The 15,996-nt window shown below is 39.1% G+C and overlaps 2 protein-coding genes across 5 annotated transcripts; both read right to left on the bottom strand.

Annotated features, from left to right (window-relative positions):
* Positions 1-1,015: 1,015 nt before the first annotated feature.
* Positions 1,016-4,020, bottom strand: lactb (lactamase, beta). Of its 2 annotated transcripts, none has more exons than XM_053319027.1 (6): positions 3,590-4,020; positions 3,411-3,477; positions 2,782-2,972; positions 2,343-2,664; positions 2,084-2,249; positions 1,016-1,860 (listed from the first exon to the last, which is right to left on the bottom strand). In XM_053319027.1, exons 1-6 carry the CDS (start codon positions 3,935-3,937, stop codon positions 1,329-1,331), a joined length of 1,626 nt encoding a protein of 541 aa, XP_053175002.1. In that variant the 5' UTR covers positions 3,938-4,020; the 3' UTR covers positions 1,016-1,328. The 2 variants fall into 2 exon arrangements, with proteins under 2 accessions (XP_053175002.1, XP_053175003.1); XM_053319028.1 differs by having other exon boundaries at positions 3,602-4,020.
* A 1,798-nt stretch (positions 4,021-5,818) lies between these two features.
* LOC128359216 (tropomyosin alpha-1 chain-like) lies at positions 5,819-15,765 on the bottom strand. Of its 3 annotated transcripts, none has more exons than XM_053319657.1 (10): positions 15,525-15,765; positions 14,742-14,867; positions 11,505-11,638; positions 11,271-11,388; positions 10,835-10,905; positions 9,611-9,686; positions 9,407-9,469; positions 9,225-9,294; positions 7,840-7,846; positions 5,819-5,897 (listed from the first exon to the last, which is right to left on the bottom strand). In XM_053319657.1, exons 1-10 carry the CDS (start codon positions 15,636-15,638, stop codon positions 5,819-5,821), a joined length of 858 nt encoding a protein of 285 aa, XP_053175632.1. In that variant the 5' UTR covers positions 15,639-15,765. The 3 variants fall into 3 exon arrangements, with proteins under 3 accessions (XP_053175632.1, XP_053175633.1, XP_053175631.1); XM_053319656.1 differs by lacking the exon at positions 5,819-5,897 and adding an exon at positions 8,725-8,803 and having other exon boundaries at positions 7,018-7,846; XM_053319658.1 differs by lacking the exons at positions 7,840-7,846; positions 14,742-14,867; positions 15,525-15,765 and adding an exon at positions 12,924-12,959 and having other exon boundaries at positions 5,826-5,899.
* Between the last annotated feature and the right edge of the window lie 231 nt (positions 15,766-15,996).

Below are 15,996 nucleotides of genomic sequence, written 5' to 3'. Positions count from 1 at the left end.
ACAAAGCATAGTTGGACTATGTAAAACATAATTTGTGAAATTGAATCAATGATATTAAACATGTACTATGAAATTATGAAAAAAAAATGGTATCTGTTAATTAGTAGGTTCAACAAGCTAAATATTTTGTAACTGTGGAAATATTTGTAATGATCTCTCTGCTGCATGATTTGACTGTAATATCTGGTGGGAGACTGCACACACACACACACACACACACATAAGGACACTTATGATGTGTCATTAGCTCAACTTTAAGTCTATTCTTAACTTAATCCTAAATTTAATCATAACCTTAAATCGTAATTGCCCATTGAAGTAGTCAGGACTGGTCAGGATGACCCCTCTTTTTAAAATGTCCTCGGTCTGACGTTTTAAGACTCACATTGGCTCTCACAAAGCGGGACATTACAGGAGCACACACACTTCAAACTGAGTGATACAACTGTGTGTTGGCAAGTCTTTATAATTAGCTTATCCCAAGCCATTCATCAGTCTCCTTAAATCTAAAAACAGGGGCACAGGAGATCCCAGGAGTTTTATGAGAGAACAGTGGCATCAAATCTGATTGAATTCAGAGTGTTTAAGAGGGGAAATAAAACTAGTTGGAGTGCATGTCCAAGGTTTCAGGTTTGTTAGTCTTCCCATTTTAATAGACAGCTGGTAAAAATCAACAGCTGTTGGTAAAAAAAAAATCTTAAATTGGACTGCTGCAAGCTTAGTTACTTCCTAACATAATATCATTATTAATGCTATATGGTTGTTGTTGCAAACTCACTCAGGTATTAAAATCTGGAATTGTTCTTGTTTTGTCAAAATGCAAAGATGAAGTCTTAACATTGGCATTAGGTACAGAAGTGATAATGTGAAAATGTCACCTTATTGTTTTTTTCCCTCAATAACTGACTCAGTGACAATATTTAGGATATATCTGGGCAGGACTACATGTGATATAGAAACTTCAGAGCTCTTTAGAGTTCCTCCCATTGTGTATTTAAGCCCCCCCCCCCCCCCCCAACAGAAATTCATATAAAAGAAAATACTGGATTGTTGACAAATTGATACACTTCTGTATCAAACCAACAACCTGATATTGTAGGTCAAAGGCCTTCTTTTTGTGTCAGAAATATAGTGAAGTGGTTCCACCTAGTGGCAAATGTTGAAATAGGAAATAATTTGTTGCAGAATTCACATTATACATATAAATACATGTTGAAAGATTTATTTGATTTTCTAAAACATTCTGAAAACATATTTAAAAGCCATATCAAAGAGCACAAGTTTTATCAGAAAGTTTTGTGTGTGAGTCACACATTTCTATAAACAACTTACTCTGACAGGCTTCTGGCTTTGTCAAACGTATGTGCAATTTTCAGTGCAGTACTGTTTAGTCCAACAGACTGCATGTTAGTGAGGATTGTAACCACTACCCCCTGTGGGAGGAGGGGGGTCTGTCCTTGGCACTGGTCTATCTCCTCACTGGGTAATACCAGGAGGACACTGCTAGCCCCCACAGCGCCTCCTGTGTGTGACACATAGTGCCTGCGCTTCCTGCACTGGCCATATTTCTGCAGCTCCTCCACTACCAGCCAGCCTTGGGCATACAGTCCATCTTTATCCCAGCTAGCCTCTGTCCTGTCAACTGCTGCCCACAGATCCAGTGCAGTTTTGGGTTTGAGGAAGCCTGGCAGCAAGTTTTTGGTGTCCTTCAGGTGAGCCACCTGGTAGCTGTAGAGTAGAGTGTTACCGAACAGCAACAGGTCTCCCACAGTGGAAAGGAAGCCGCCTCCCGCCCACTTATAAGAGTTGTCTACGTATGGGCAGTTCAGAACACGTCCTCTCTTGTTGAAATGATAAAATCTGTGGAGGAGAATCATCCGTAAACTCTGTCTCATCATCAGATTTTTATCATACCATATCAAAAACAATCACTATCTGTATGATAATCATAAGACCCAGTAAGAAATAGGAGCTCCTCACAAAGCTCAACTCTAATGTTGGCTATACAGCTCCCTTCTATGCAGTTTGACATGTCTCAGTGCTTTAGATATAACTGGACATATATACCTAGGTTATAGATTACCTGGAGCGGTGGTAAATAATCGGTTCATTCTCATCAGGCACAGTATTGAGCATTCCCACTTCACGGAACATTTTCATCATGAGATCCAGGAAGTGCTGGCCTGCAGCCTGCTCCATAACAGCACTAAGTAGGGTGAAGGCATGGGTGGAGTAGAGAAAAGTAGTGCCTGAAAGTAAGAAAACATAAATCTTAGTGATTAAGACACAACATTTGAAACTGTATCATATTTGAATGATTGAGCAAGCAACACTTGCTTTACCTGGTTTGAAAATGAGTGGGTCATCCTTGAAGAGGTCCAAGGCCTGATTGACACTTTCATAGTTGTCCTTCAAGTAGTACTCTTCATGCTCAAACTCTTTTTTCTTCTGAGCCTGGGTGGGTTCTTTACCTTTGGTGTTCTCTTCTTTTGCGGGTTTCTCTTTGTTTTCAGACGAGCTCTTTTCATCATTTTTCTCCTTTCCTCCTGGTGGCTTCAAGCGTCGCTTGGCTTTCTCCTTGTCCTCCCTCACTTTCTTTCCATCCTTCTCATAATGGCGTATACCACTCAGGTGAGACAGAATCATACGTGGGGTTATTGTGACCTTGAAAGAACAGAATAAATGATGTGTATGTGAGCGGATCACAAAATTGAATGACTACATCAGACTGCTGGGAAAAAAATAAAACAATTTCAATTTGTGTTATTTCTGATTACTTACGTCTTGTCCATCAAACTGTTTTTGGGGAAACTCAGGGACATATTTCTGGACTGGGACATCAAGATCTAGTTTTCCCTCCTCACACAGTCGTGCAGCAGCTGCAGATGTGAGGGGCTTACTGATACTGGCAATTCGCATTATGGTTTCTGGTCTGCATGGCACACGATTCTCCAAATCAGCATAACCAAACCCTGAATTACACAAGGAATTTCAACGCGTCATATAAAATGTGTGAATGTGTTTTTGCATGAATATGATAACGAATGCATGTGTTCCATTTTTACACAATTAATTGTAATAAATCTAAATCATACAGTATAATATTTGGGATATTTCAGTGAATGAAATAAGACCATAGAAAATGATGATGCTTACTTTCACACTGTACACGTTGTTTGAACGGAATATTCACTGATACCAATATATCTGTGATAAAGCAATATCGGCTGATAATATCGGTTGACTGATATATCGGTCGGGCTCTAATAAAGATTCAATATAAGATAAATAATGAGTTTTTTGAACTGTAAATCATGCAAAGATATTCCTGTAGGACCACGTATTAAAAATATAGACCTGGAAATGTGCATACTTGTGTCCCCTTTAAAGTGGACCTGGCAGGCACCAACCTTCACACCAGATCTGAGCACCATCCACAGAGACCCCAACCACAATCCCTGGAGCCCCGACCTCAGCCTGACAACAGGGAGACACAAACACTGATACAGGGGCCACTGGAGGGAAGGACGAATGTATGATGTATGGAGGAAAACTGGTCAGTCACAATACAAAACTTTCACAGGCCTACCTCTATGCCTACCTGTATCCGCTCCACAAGGTCTCTGCTCACTTTAATGGCAGCGTTGTATCGATCAGCTCTCGGTGAGACGATCACTTTATCAGCACACGAACTATTCGCTGTGTCTACGCGGTATTTCAGTCCGACAGCTAAAGCAATCCCCACACCAAACCCACACAGCCAAATACTGGACTTTGACCACTGTTTGGAAAAGACTGTGTTAGACCCTCTGACATAATGTCTTTGTTGTTGGATAAAAATACCCCGCGTATCTGACTGTTGTTTGCCTCGCGCTCCGGCTCCTGTCAGCAGGGTACATTTGGCACAGAAACGATTTGGCATTAACAACCGAGACATTGCTGGAAATGATATTCCTTTTTTGCTGGCGATAAATTAATTGTCCCTACTTGGTTGATGAGCTGCCGTCAACAACAACCTGCTTCCTGTTTGCACCGTCGACCCAGACCAAATGAATCAAATTACGATTCAGAAAACATCGAGCGAGAGAGGGAGCCCCCCACGGGCGTCAGTAGAGAATTATGGATAGGGGGCTAAGCTTTTACAAGGGGGCCCTGGGGAAGGGTTTTTAAAAATAATGCCACAAACATGTCTCATAGGCCTCTGAGTTTTTTTATTTGTTGCCTTTTCACTCTTTCCCACTATAAATCTAAAACTGACCACGCTTTCTCCATCAGGGCCTCAGATTTGGAACAACCTACCTGAGGAAATAAGGCTTGCAGGATTCGTAACTTCTAAATCACTTCTTAAAAATTATTTCTATAGATTTGCTTTATGTGATGTTGTTTGTTTATTGTTAGTGTCTTTTATTTCACTTTATATTATTCTTTAAATTATATTTTCATCACCTCCTTGCTGTATTTCATTGTTGTCTACTTTATCTTCTTAATTTTTGCCTCGATACTGCTCTCTGTGTTGTATGTCTTTGCTTTGTCCGTCAAAAGCACTTTGTAAACTCTGTTTTGCCCTGAAACCTTCAGAAAACAACTCTGAACAACAACTGTCTACTTTTATGGGACTTTATTTTGAAATTCTGTCAGAACTGATGATGATATAGGTGACATCTATTATGAAGGAAACAGGAAGACTGAAGTTATTCATATCATTTATGATTTAATAAATAGTAATTTTGTTTTATTTATTTATTTAATTATTTTTCTTTCTCTCTTTGTTCATTCATTAATTTTCGGCATGATGAATGAATGTTCATTTTTCACAGAGGGTTGGTTTTATTTTGAAATCAGTTCTCGCACATTCTTACCGTAATTCAGGGCTAGTTTGACCATGGTTTTGGAAGCTGGCTTGACCACAGTAATGTTTCGTTTAGTTTATAGTACAGTATAGTTTACATAGTGTATCGACATGGTACAGTGCTTTGTTCTTGACTGCCATCACTGCTCGAGCATCCATCAATGTGGTTCCGCCCATTCTCCGCTACTGTGAAGAACTGGTGATTACTTGTTTTTAATAAATGTGAATTTGTGATACAGTTACATTCACATAGCTAATGTGGGAAATTTGGCAGCTTTGTCTGTGCATCAGACAATAATTACACATAATTAAAAGACACTTAATATGACACATACTATAAACTTAAATTGAATGCAAGTATTTCAACAACTTCTGGTCACAACTCTGGTCAGGAGTCCACCAGTCCGCTTCTTGGATTGATTATTTTGAAACTAAATTGACATGGTCCAGTGGTGCTTAGCCAAACAAAGAATGTGACATTGTGACGTTGTTTTCCCCCCAGCTGGAAGTTAAGTTGAAGGTCAAGTACAAATGGTTGAAGGTGTAAAAGATCAGTTCTTCATTTGATCTGCATATTTACACACTCCACATTTCTATGGAGAGAAAACCTAGATTGTTTTCATTCGTTCAGGTTTTTTCAATGACCCCAAAATATATTAAGCCTAAGTTAATCACTATGATGACCATGTATTCAACATAAACATGCTTTTATTTTTATTTAAGAATTTTTAAGGTCAATCAAGATAAAAACTACAATGTTTCTAACTTCAGGCTTCAAAGGGAATGGTTAAGCTTTACTTCCTGTTAACTTTGCTCCTTGGTTGAGTTCCACTAACGGCAAGATGGTGCGATATTAATAGCATCTGGCTGTTTGTTCTCACCATGCAAGGTATGAGAAGAGGGGTTTATGTTAAGGTGCAAGTACAAAAAAAGCCAAAACCACAATGTGTGTGGGGTCAGACTGTGCTTTCACAAATTATTCAGGTCCATTAGAGTCTGGTGGAGCATCTGGTGCATATTGAGGTTCTTCTTTAGTGTGTGACACTTTCTCTGTTAAATGAAGAGGTTTTAATCTCACACAAGCGAGCATAAGGAAGTCAGCTGGTTAGCTTGCATTAATAATCAAACTGACTACATTATTCAGATCAGTCATTAAATGTGGGTGCTTTCTAATCAGACCTACTCAGCACTGAGAGAAAACAAGAGAAACACGATGAAGTAAACAATCTCATACTATGGATATGCAAGCAACCATGCAAACAATTGGCAATGTTCTTATACACATAAACACAAAACAATCCATAAAAATGTCTTATTGTATAATGTTATAATACTGATACTTCTAATACGATACATGTGAAGTAATCCCTAATTGTCACTATGTGTTTTTTTACGCACTTCCCCCAACACCAACACAGATTTCAAGCAGTGCAAACATCATATACGGACAATGCAAAATGGAAATGCTTTGGATCATACACTCAGATCAGACTGTCAAACACACGTTAAAAACAAAACAGATTAAACATTCACACATTTTAGTCTGGCATAAGACCACACTTATTTCATTAGTGAAAAGACATTTTTTTCTCAAGTTGCTTGTAGAGGCCATCTGTAGGAAATCGGGAAAGAAAGTGCCATGCCTATTGACACCTACCTTCAGGAGATTTAAAAAAAAAATCTTTGTAAAAGATGTTGCAACTATCTGAATAGCTGTTAAATAACATAATCAAATGAGTGTTTTGATCTTCCTGTTTTTTGAGAGTCAGTTTTGACAATATACTCTTCATATTTTTGTCTGCAACAGGTAAAGCAAAGCAGAGCAATGTGTTCAGTAAAAACAGAGGAGGAGCAGATTTGACCCATAGGTAGGCAGGAGACTAATAAAATCAAATCTTTAAAATCATGTGGCAACAAACCAGAAAAAATAATGATAAAAAGTATGTCTGCCATTGTCTGTCAAGTGCACCTTAGCATATGCTAAAATGTATCTGTTCAATATTAGAACTGAAGAAACAGATAATAGCTTCAGTTTGTTCTGACATTGACTTTGAGTTTAAGAATATGGCTTTTAAATTGTGAAGTCTCAAGCACACCAGAAAACTCCTCACTTCTGCTCAGCTTTCTGTCTGAAGTTATGAAAATGACTTTCATAAAAAGACTCAGAATGTGTGATGGTATGTTTATTCAAATATATGACAGGATACTATGTATCATACAAAACCTGTGTGTCATAATCATTCATATCTTAATAGAGAGTGAAACAATGCTTCTAAATCACACAGTTTTCCCAGAAACCAGAGGAGTCTCAACATACTGTATCTTACATACTGTTCTGTATTCCACTATTTCTCTACTTTACCACAATCTTCCTAACAACAATCCAACACCAATTTCCTACAATATTCAAATCTTTTCAGAGTTAGTTCCTCCTGTCACAGTACTAAATGTTAGAAAGTGCTTGCATGCATCAGTCTCAAAAGACAATTTTGCTCAGCTTTCAGTCAAGTACCTGTAGTTCTTCTAGGCATTGTGCTATTCACACTTACTGTCATATCACTTATATCTCAGCTTCACAGAACAATATTTGAAGAAATAAAAAAGAACAGCTTTTGAAATCTTTATAACTACACCAAGGAAAGCAGAGTGTATGGCTTGTTGAAATGCAGAAATAAAAAGTAATTACATTACTTAAAATCAAGACGTTCTAGTTTTATTAGAGCCCCTTGAAAATAAGTAGAAATGAAAAAGAAAAAAAGGACAGAGTAAAGAGATACAGCTTACATAGAAGGAAGGACGTTTATTTTTTACACAACGCAGGAAGTTTCTAGGATTCTGTATAAGAGATGGGATGCAATTAACTTTGATGTGATGATGAAAACATGAGGAAAGGATAGCAGAGATAGAGGGATGGGAAGATGGAGAGATGGCTGGAAAGAGATGACAGACGCCACTCAGCCGGCAGGAAGCGTCTTTGATGAGGTGAAAACAATTTATCTGTGTATGAGAGAGAAGAGTAATAGTGAACGAGGGGAGGTGGCGCGAGGCTCATAGAAATTTGATATGTGCACTACAATACACCAGAACCACAGGAGCTACGGCACTCACGACGAAAACGTTAATGCGCAATTGAAATACATTTTGAGAAAGGACAAAACGACAAAACAAAACAGAAACTCACCACCACAGAATGGTTGAATGTTGAGGGATAAAATTAATCAAGCAAAATTGGCAGCTCGCACACAGTGATGCTAAATTACGGCAGGTCAACTGGGGTAGCGACAGAATGACCTCACAAATACGAGGCCTTTCTTCTGAACAGAAGTAGACCATATTAGTAGAAGACAAAATGAAACACACTTGGGGAAAGAGGAAACACTCAAGGTTACAGTAAGTGAATCTGATTCAATTAAAGTCTTTCTTCATGGGGTCCACATTTCAATGGAGAACTTGCATGCTTTACTAATGATCACAAAATATCATGGAAATTACCATTAATATTTTTAAATAAGGGAAAAAATTAACATTGATTCTCCTTTCACATAAAAAGTAATAAAACTTACATTTAATGCAGTTAAAAAACTGAAAAAATGAATAGGTTATTGCAAGTGGGCTTCAATTACACTCATAAAACCATGTGTGTTTTATGTTTGAACGTTTTTGTATTCATTTTTTAAGACTATAACAAAAAACATAGCTGCATAGCTGATTAAAACACAGAGACATACAAGTATTGGATATACAGTAGTAGTCATGATGGGTACAAGAAAATATAGGAGGGGAGGGGGTGAGGCTGCTGGTGTACAGACAGGAAAGGTGCAGGGGGGATAACAGGGTGACGGCAGAACAAGCAGGCACAGAAAGTTGAAAATTACATGGAAGTCATGTCGTTGAGGGCGTGGTCCAGCTCCTCGCTGATGGACTTGAACTTCTGTTTCTGGGCATACAACTCATCTATTGGTGGGCCAGATGTGCAAGAGAGAGGTGCAGTGAAGGGGAGCAAAGGTGAAGGGTGAAGTATCCAGACAATTACGAAGACAGAGAGGAGGATGGAAAAAAAAGAAAACAGGAGGCAAAAGAGGAAAACAAAGTTACACCAGAAAATTATCTTTAGACTCCCTCAGAGCCCCAATATCTCCAATAAACATCATAGCCATTTTTTCCTACTATAGATCTAAAAAACAAAATCAACTAGATTAAACAAAGAACAGAATAAAGGACACCACAACAGTATGTTTTATAAAGGAGGCATGACAAATTAAGAGGGAAAAAATGGCCTAAAGTTAGTTTTAGAGTACTGAGCACTTAACTAAATACCAGGACTGACTTAATAAACATTTCAATATAAGCCGAGGAGGATTTAGAAAAATCATACCTTCCAAGTCGTCAATGGTCTTCTCAAGCTTGGCTACTGATCTCTCAGCGAACTCAGCACGAGTCTCAGCCTGTGGTGGAGAGACAGATTTATGAGTCAGTCCGACACTTGAACTGTAAAACTTCACCTTTGACTTCTAAAAATCAAGCCTGCAACCCCAGATAAGGTCTTGTGAAACTTGCCTCCTTCAGCTTGTCAGTGAGGACCTTGATCTCCTCTTCATATTTGTCCTCCTTGCTTGTGTACTGTGGGACAAAAGCAATGGTAGGAGTCAAACATATGGGCATAGAGTCAACTCTGAAATTGTTGGAAGTGATACCATACAATTGTGACATGAAATAACTACTACTGGGACAGCATGCAGTTGGCCAGAGGGTTGCATTTACCTTCTCAGCCTGGGCCTCCAGTGACTTCAGGTTGTTGGTCACAGTTTTTGACTCTTCCTCAAGCTCAGAGCATTTGCTGGTGTTTTAGACAAGGGGGGTGACAATGAGGGGAACCAAAGATGGACAGAACCAGGGGTAGACAGGAGGGAAAGTAAGATCAATAAGAACTAATTCAAATGCACATTTTCACATTTCATCATTAGTCTTGCTTTTACCATAATCATCTTAAGTTTTTTTGGACAAGGTTTTGTGTGTTTTTTTTGCATAGTAAGAAACCTCATCTATAGGTTAGTAGTCTATACAGTTGGCTCTCCTTGCTCCTTGGTAAATATTGGCATCATAAAACAACTATCATATCGCAAAGTAAGACATAAAAAAACAAGAAAATATACTGTCCGTATTCTCTGGAATACTTTACTTCAAAGGATTAGTACCTTCAACTACCACTACACAACCTCCAACATGTTTATTGTGTGAACAAGTGTTCTCATATGAGGCCATGAAACCCTCAAGTCTCAAATAATCAGAGAAGTTGGTGGTAATATATATCATGATGGAGCATTACCCCAAACAAGTACTGAAATCCATCGAACTCAGCAATGATACTGTACCATGTAAAATAAATTAAATGGGCACCAACATGAAGGAGCAGTTGTGTGCCATTCAGCCCTAAACTGGATTAGACAACCACCTCTGACAATAACAATCTGCAGATAGCCTATGTCTGCTATAAGGCATTTAACATTCCGGAGATGGTTGAGAAATTTTGTTTTCCAAATATCTGGAAAGAGACACAGAAGGCCCGACCATTTTTATTATGATGGATGCGTGTCTACAACTTAATCCCAACATCTAAAAATTTGCGAGAATCTTTAAATGACATGCTTTTTCAATTATATAAAACTGAATGATTAAATAATCAACATGAGTATTCAGGAAAGACAGCTATCCTATATTTTAATCGATGGGGTTGTTAAGGACCTGAATAATAGATAAAATAAAAAAGAGAGAATTACTGATCTATAGCGAATAAACAGCGAATAAAGTAGGGACCCCTAAATACCTTAACGTGCCTTAACAGAGCAGAAATGTAGAATTAGCAACATGACTCTTATAATCACACTAACAGCAGTAGGTTAGAGTTAACTAACTAATTTGGTAAGAATTTGAGCAAATACCATGCTTCTCTTCAATGTGAAGTGTTGTACAAGTGAAACATTGTACCTTTCTGACAGCTCAGCGCGCTCCTCTGTACGCTCCAGGTCACTCTCAATGATGACCAGCTTACGAGCCACCTTTAGTTGCAGCACAGCAAAGTGTTACAATACAACTAATAACTGATGACTGTGACACAATAAGGACATGGTTAAATGCTATTTCTCATGTATGATATGACTGATCCACATGTTTTAGACAAATGCTGATTTTGGATTGAAAATTGAAAAAGATTACACACAATTCAGCATCTTTAAGAAACAAAACTGTTTCATAATCATTATCTAACCAATAAAGATATCATTAAACAAATAATTACATCTTAAAAATCCACCTGACAACTGTCTTAGAGTTGTCACAATTACAGATTTTTGTGCATGAGAAACTGCATGTTCAGGGTTGAAGAACTGTTTTAGGGTGGTTGCTAGGTAGCTGAAAAACTCGCCTCCTCATATTTGCGGTCAGCCTCCTCAGCAATGTTCTTGGCTTCCTTCAGCTGGATCTCCTGCATTGCCATCTTCTCCTCATCCTTCATGTTTCTGTTTTCTATGACCTTCATGCCTCTGTGTGGGGATACAAACAGTCAAGGGGTGTTAGGAGTAAGGAACTGACTTGCACACCTTGTCTCCCTGATAGGACACATGTCAGGTGTGAATCCCTGCTGCTCTAAAGAACCCACCTCTCGCTCTCATCAGCAGCCTTCTCAGCCTCCTCCAGCTTGGTCAGAGCAGTGGCCAGACGCTCCTGAGCACGATCCAACTCCTCCTCTACCAGCTGGATACGTCTGTTAAGGGAAGCGACATCTCCCTCAGCCTAGTGAGAGAAGAGTAGCAACAAGTCAGGAGATGCACATCATCTGTCATACACAAACCAGAACTTACACTGCACACTAACACATCAGCCCAAAGAATGCAGGTAGTGATTGTTATTTTAGGGGTGGTTTCTTTGTGATGCAACCTAACTTCATTTCATCGCAGTTGTTCAAAAGTTTCTGTGTGCCACCTTTTGGGAAAGGCTCTCCAGGGAGGCTTGCCTGTGCCCCTCAGTGGCTACTGCACTTGTGTCATGTGTATGATACTCATTGTTGGCGTGCTTTCAGAGGTTTGTTGTCAACATATTGTTTACACGTTAAAAATCACAACATCGACTTTTGAACTGCTAGGCATTCCATATAAGTGGATGCTAGTGAGGGATTCGACATTAGTTGGCTGACATATTTTGTACCTTATACATTTGGTGCGCTGCTGCAATTGCCTGCATGTCTAGATACCAACACACCAAACCTAGAAGTTATAGAGAGCCTATTTTAAACATTTGTTTTAGAAAGGTCCTATTAAACTAGGGGACATTTGACTTTTTTGTGAAAGGTGGTCACTCCCGCATTGTGTGCAGCCACAGTGCATATAAAACCTCATGCCTGTACAGGGAAGCACAGCTGTCTACCACTCTGGATAATAGTGGGCAATAGTGAGTTCTATTATATTTATATTGTGGAGTACACTCTTGTCCTCTGGCGTCCCAGACACCCAGCAAAATTAAAATAAGGTCATTATAGATATTGTTGGTCCCTCTAACTTCACAATGTGCAGGGTTTTTTGTTGGGCTGTCATTTAAAATATCAAAGCAAGCTGACTCTTTAAAGTCACACAGTTCTTCCAGCCAGTGCACATAGAAGTCCACTATTGAAAAGCAAGAAGTATGTAACTTATTGGATACCCTACCAACATGATATAATAATAATTATTATTATAAAAACAATAATAATATTAATGATAATCACAATTATTTATGTACCCTTTCAAAGTACAGTTAAAAGGTGCTTCACAAAAAACACATTTATAAAATATAATATATCTGTATTTATAATATAAATACAGAAATTAAAATAAAAAGCGTGCATAAGGAAACATTTAAAATAATAAATTAAAAATTAAAATCAAGTCAAATAAGCAGGCACCTCAGGTAAAATCAGCGCTGTGAGGTGTTTTTGGTGGTGACATTGCTTCACTGAATTGTCTGACACCACATAGAAATGTATGCAATTTGTATCTGATAAGCAGCTCTTTTCTGGCTGTATATGCAAGGTAAACATGCTTACTTGGTCCCTGGCTTTTATTTCTGAGAGCAAGTCCATCTGTAATCTCTCAGCTCTCTTTTCAACACCATATGCCTAATCTTGCAAGGATATAATCTTTCACTTGACTGCCTACACAAAGTTCTTCCAGCAATTGTTTAATTACAAATTTAAAAAAGGACTACAGTATGAGCTACTGTTGCTGTTGCTGCACAGCTTCCAAGAAATTCAAAAGGATAAATGTTATGTCCTTGATTGTGCTGAAAGCTTTGTGAAGATAGGCTGGACAGTGCACAAGCTTTGAGTAGATGGACTCTGCTGCAACTTGTCCTGTCATGGTCCTGTCACAGTCCTGTCTGGTCATATTGTGTTTTCTGAATTTGTTTGTCAGTTCTATGTTTTCCTCCTTTTCCTATAGTCCTTTCTCTTTACACCTGCCCTGCATCAGCCTTGTCAGCCCTGTCCTGGTCCCAGTGATTCCCCCAGCCTATCAGCTTCTTGGCTGTTCTCCTGCCTAGTCACCTGTTCCCTATTCCTTCATTGTATATTCCTTCTGTTTATATTTAAGTCAAGTTCAGGCTTTATTGGATAATTTGTTGTGTTCTGTTCACCTGCATTCCTGAGTCCTTTTGAACAAATACATATTAATTCCTTACTTCCTATTGCTTGCTCCTTACTGTCTCCTTGGCATTAGGGTTCACCTGCTCCATTCCTTCCCACATGTCAAGGAAGCAGGCTACTGCTGAGATCAGCAGTGCTCTCTACGGGTCAGCTGGGAGCAATGGTCTATACATGGCATTAAGATATTTTGAGACACCAGGCCATTCATAACAGCTGAAAGACACCAGCATGGGGGTGACATGTCACGCAGGCGCGACGGAGTGGACCAGGCTTTTTACCTGTTACACCAACTCTGTCTCTGCCACTGCATGTACAATGAGTTTTGCTAAGTGATTAAGCAGTTGGTACTGCAGGTTTTGGAAGCGTAGGGTATGTTAACTGCAACTGATTAATTAACAAGATTTTAATGTGCATGGCCTCTGGAATATTTAGGTGTTCTATTTTAATATTTTTTTAAACATATTGTGCTTGTTTTTTCACAGTTCTTTCTCATTTTTATCTGTTGGAACAGACCAACGCATAAAAATAGAGATGAGCCACATGACACCGATACACAGTCATGCCTGTGGCTTCTGTGGTGAGTGCTGGAGCTTTAGTTGACTATAATGGACACATTCCAGTGTAGCCGAACTGACTGGCGACAAGATTTGCACTCATAGATTGTTGATAGGAAGTGTCTAATTTGCTGTACAAAGCATGCTGGGATACCAGGCAACGCTGACCTAGCTGGCAGTTCAACAAGAGGGCGGGACAAATAAAAAAATTCAAATAGTGCTCATGTCAAGATAATCAAGCTGGATTACCAGCCGTATGTACTGGGTGTGCAACTGGGAGAACTGGGAGTTTATTCAAATTGGTCATGTGCACTGTTCTACTGTGACCAGACATGAAATTAATAATTGAAGTATCAGATACACAGCCTATGTGGCTTTCTTTGGGCTGGCGTATAAGTGACTGTGTATGTGGTCCTTGACAAAATATGGTTTGACAGTTCAACAATAATAAAATCAAAAAGTTCTAGGGGTCAATATTCCAGGTAGGGCAGGTGTGTAAGACCTCCAAGATGAATGTCATTTCACAGATAATATATTTGGGCAATTTAAATGCCCACAGAGAGCCAAATATATTTTTCTGTGTTTAACTGTCACAGTGGTGAGAGAATGAGGGTGTGAGAGGGTGTGGTACAGGAATGGTGCCATTGTGAATCCCTTCCTTACTTACATCGGTAGCACTCTTCTCAGCCACCTCAAGTTTCTCCTCAACATCTTTAAGACCCACGGAGTACTTCTCCAACTCATCCTCAGTTCCCTTCAGCTTCTTCTGCAGATCTACCAAGTCATCCTCAAGCTGAAACGAGTTACCATTGGGATAGATTTAGAGGTGAGAGGTCAGCAGGGAGACGGAGTGGCGTGAGTGCCGACAGGCACAACAGAGCAGACAAAGAGACACACAGGACAGGAGAGGAGGGGAGAAAGAAAAATGGGAATAGTTAGGTAAGATCATGCACTTCAGGATCAAATACCTTGGTGCTGATGATCTCAGTGGTCAGCAGCTTGTCTTTAGCAGTTTGGAACTACGCTTAATCTTTTTCATCTTCAATAACATGCAATTTCTTTTCAAACTGTCTTATATCGTAATCTAACTATACATGCATATAAAATACATTATAAAATTAAACAGAATGTGAATTTAACATTTTTAATAAACATGCAATTTACCACCAACCAGTAATCATTTAACATTTAACATAATAGGCCATATTTACATCACCAATTGACAAAACAGTTGAGAGGAGGGTTTATAACATCCAAAAATTCAAGAAAGATATCTTTTATTCTTAATTTAATCCTCATTTGGAATTATCCTTGAAAGCAATTAATCCGTATTTAGGTGGTCCATTTAAAGGGCAGCAGCTTTACATTGGCACTGGTATTTCTGCTTTTTCTATGGATCTTTGGGATTTTCCACAAAAGAAAAAAAAAAGCTTTTAAAAACTCAGCCGACCTGTTTGGTTCTGTCCTCTGCTGCTTTCTTGTCTGACTCAGACTGCTCAGCTCTGTCATAGGCATTCTCCTTGTCGAGCTTAAGCATCTGCATCTTCTTCTTGATGGCCTCCATGGCTGCTGATTGTTGTTGGGTGGCACCGTCAAAAAGTCCAAAAGAAAACCAAGGAGAGACTGGGAGAGGGGCTGGGGCGTCTGTGCCTAACTGAACGCTAAGCTGGAGTGCGAGCTCTGCCTCACTGTGCCCTGTCAAATATGTACTTTCAAGAGAGGGGTGACTAGATTCCTCTGGACATCCAATACTATTTTGGAGGAGGCGTGTGTGGGTGTCTCAATGTTTTTGAAGGATCTGCTCTGTGATTTGTTGCTTCCAAACATTTGACTTTTGGTACGCCTTTATATGGAATGTGATGGACAAGCTGACAGCTCCCATGGAAAGGCTTCATAATGGTCATGTAATAGAAGCCACTGCA

This window comes from Scomber japonicus, chromosome 5 (assembly GCF_027409825.1).
Source record: "Scomber japonicus isolate fScoJap1 chromosome 5, fScoJap1.pri, whole genome shotgun sequence".
NCBI classification, from domain to species: domain Eukaryota; kingdom Metazoa; phylum Chordata; class Actinopteri; order Scombriformes; family Scombridae; genus Scomber; species Scomber japonicus.
The sequence above is the reverse complement of the archived record's forward strand: the minus strand, read 5'-3'. Positions and strand labels throughout refer to the sequence as shown.

Coding starts and splice junctions, on each gene's coding strand:
- lactb (XM_053319027.1), bottom strand. CDS start 3,937: ATGTCTCGGTTGTTAATGCCAAATCGTTTCTGTGCCAAATGTACCCTG. Junction 3,478..3,589: donor GGATACAGGTAGGCATAGAG/GTAGGCCTGTGA, acceptor CCCTGTTGTCAG/GCTGAGGTCGGGGCTCCAGG. Junction 2,250..2,342: donor CCCACTCATTTTCAAACCAG/GTAAAGCAAGTG, acceptor TCTTACTTTCAG/GCACTACTTTTCTCTACTCC.
- LOC128359216 (XM_053319657.1), bottom strand. CDS start 15,638: ATGGAGGCCATCAAGAAGAAGATGCAGATGCTTAAGCTCGACAAGGAG. Junction 11,639..14,741: donor CTGAGAAGAGTGCTACCGAT/GTAAGTAAGGAA, acceptor TTCTCTCACTAG/GCTGAGGGAGATGTCGCTTC. Junction 9,687..10,834: donor CGCGCTGAGCTGTCAGAAAG/GTACAATGTTTC, acceptor CTAAAACACCAG/CAAATGCTCTGAGCTTGAGG.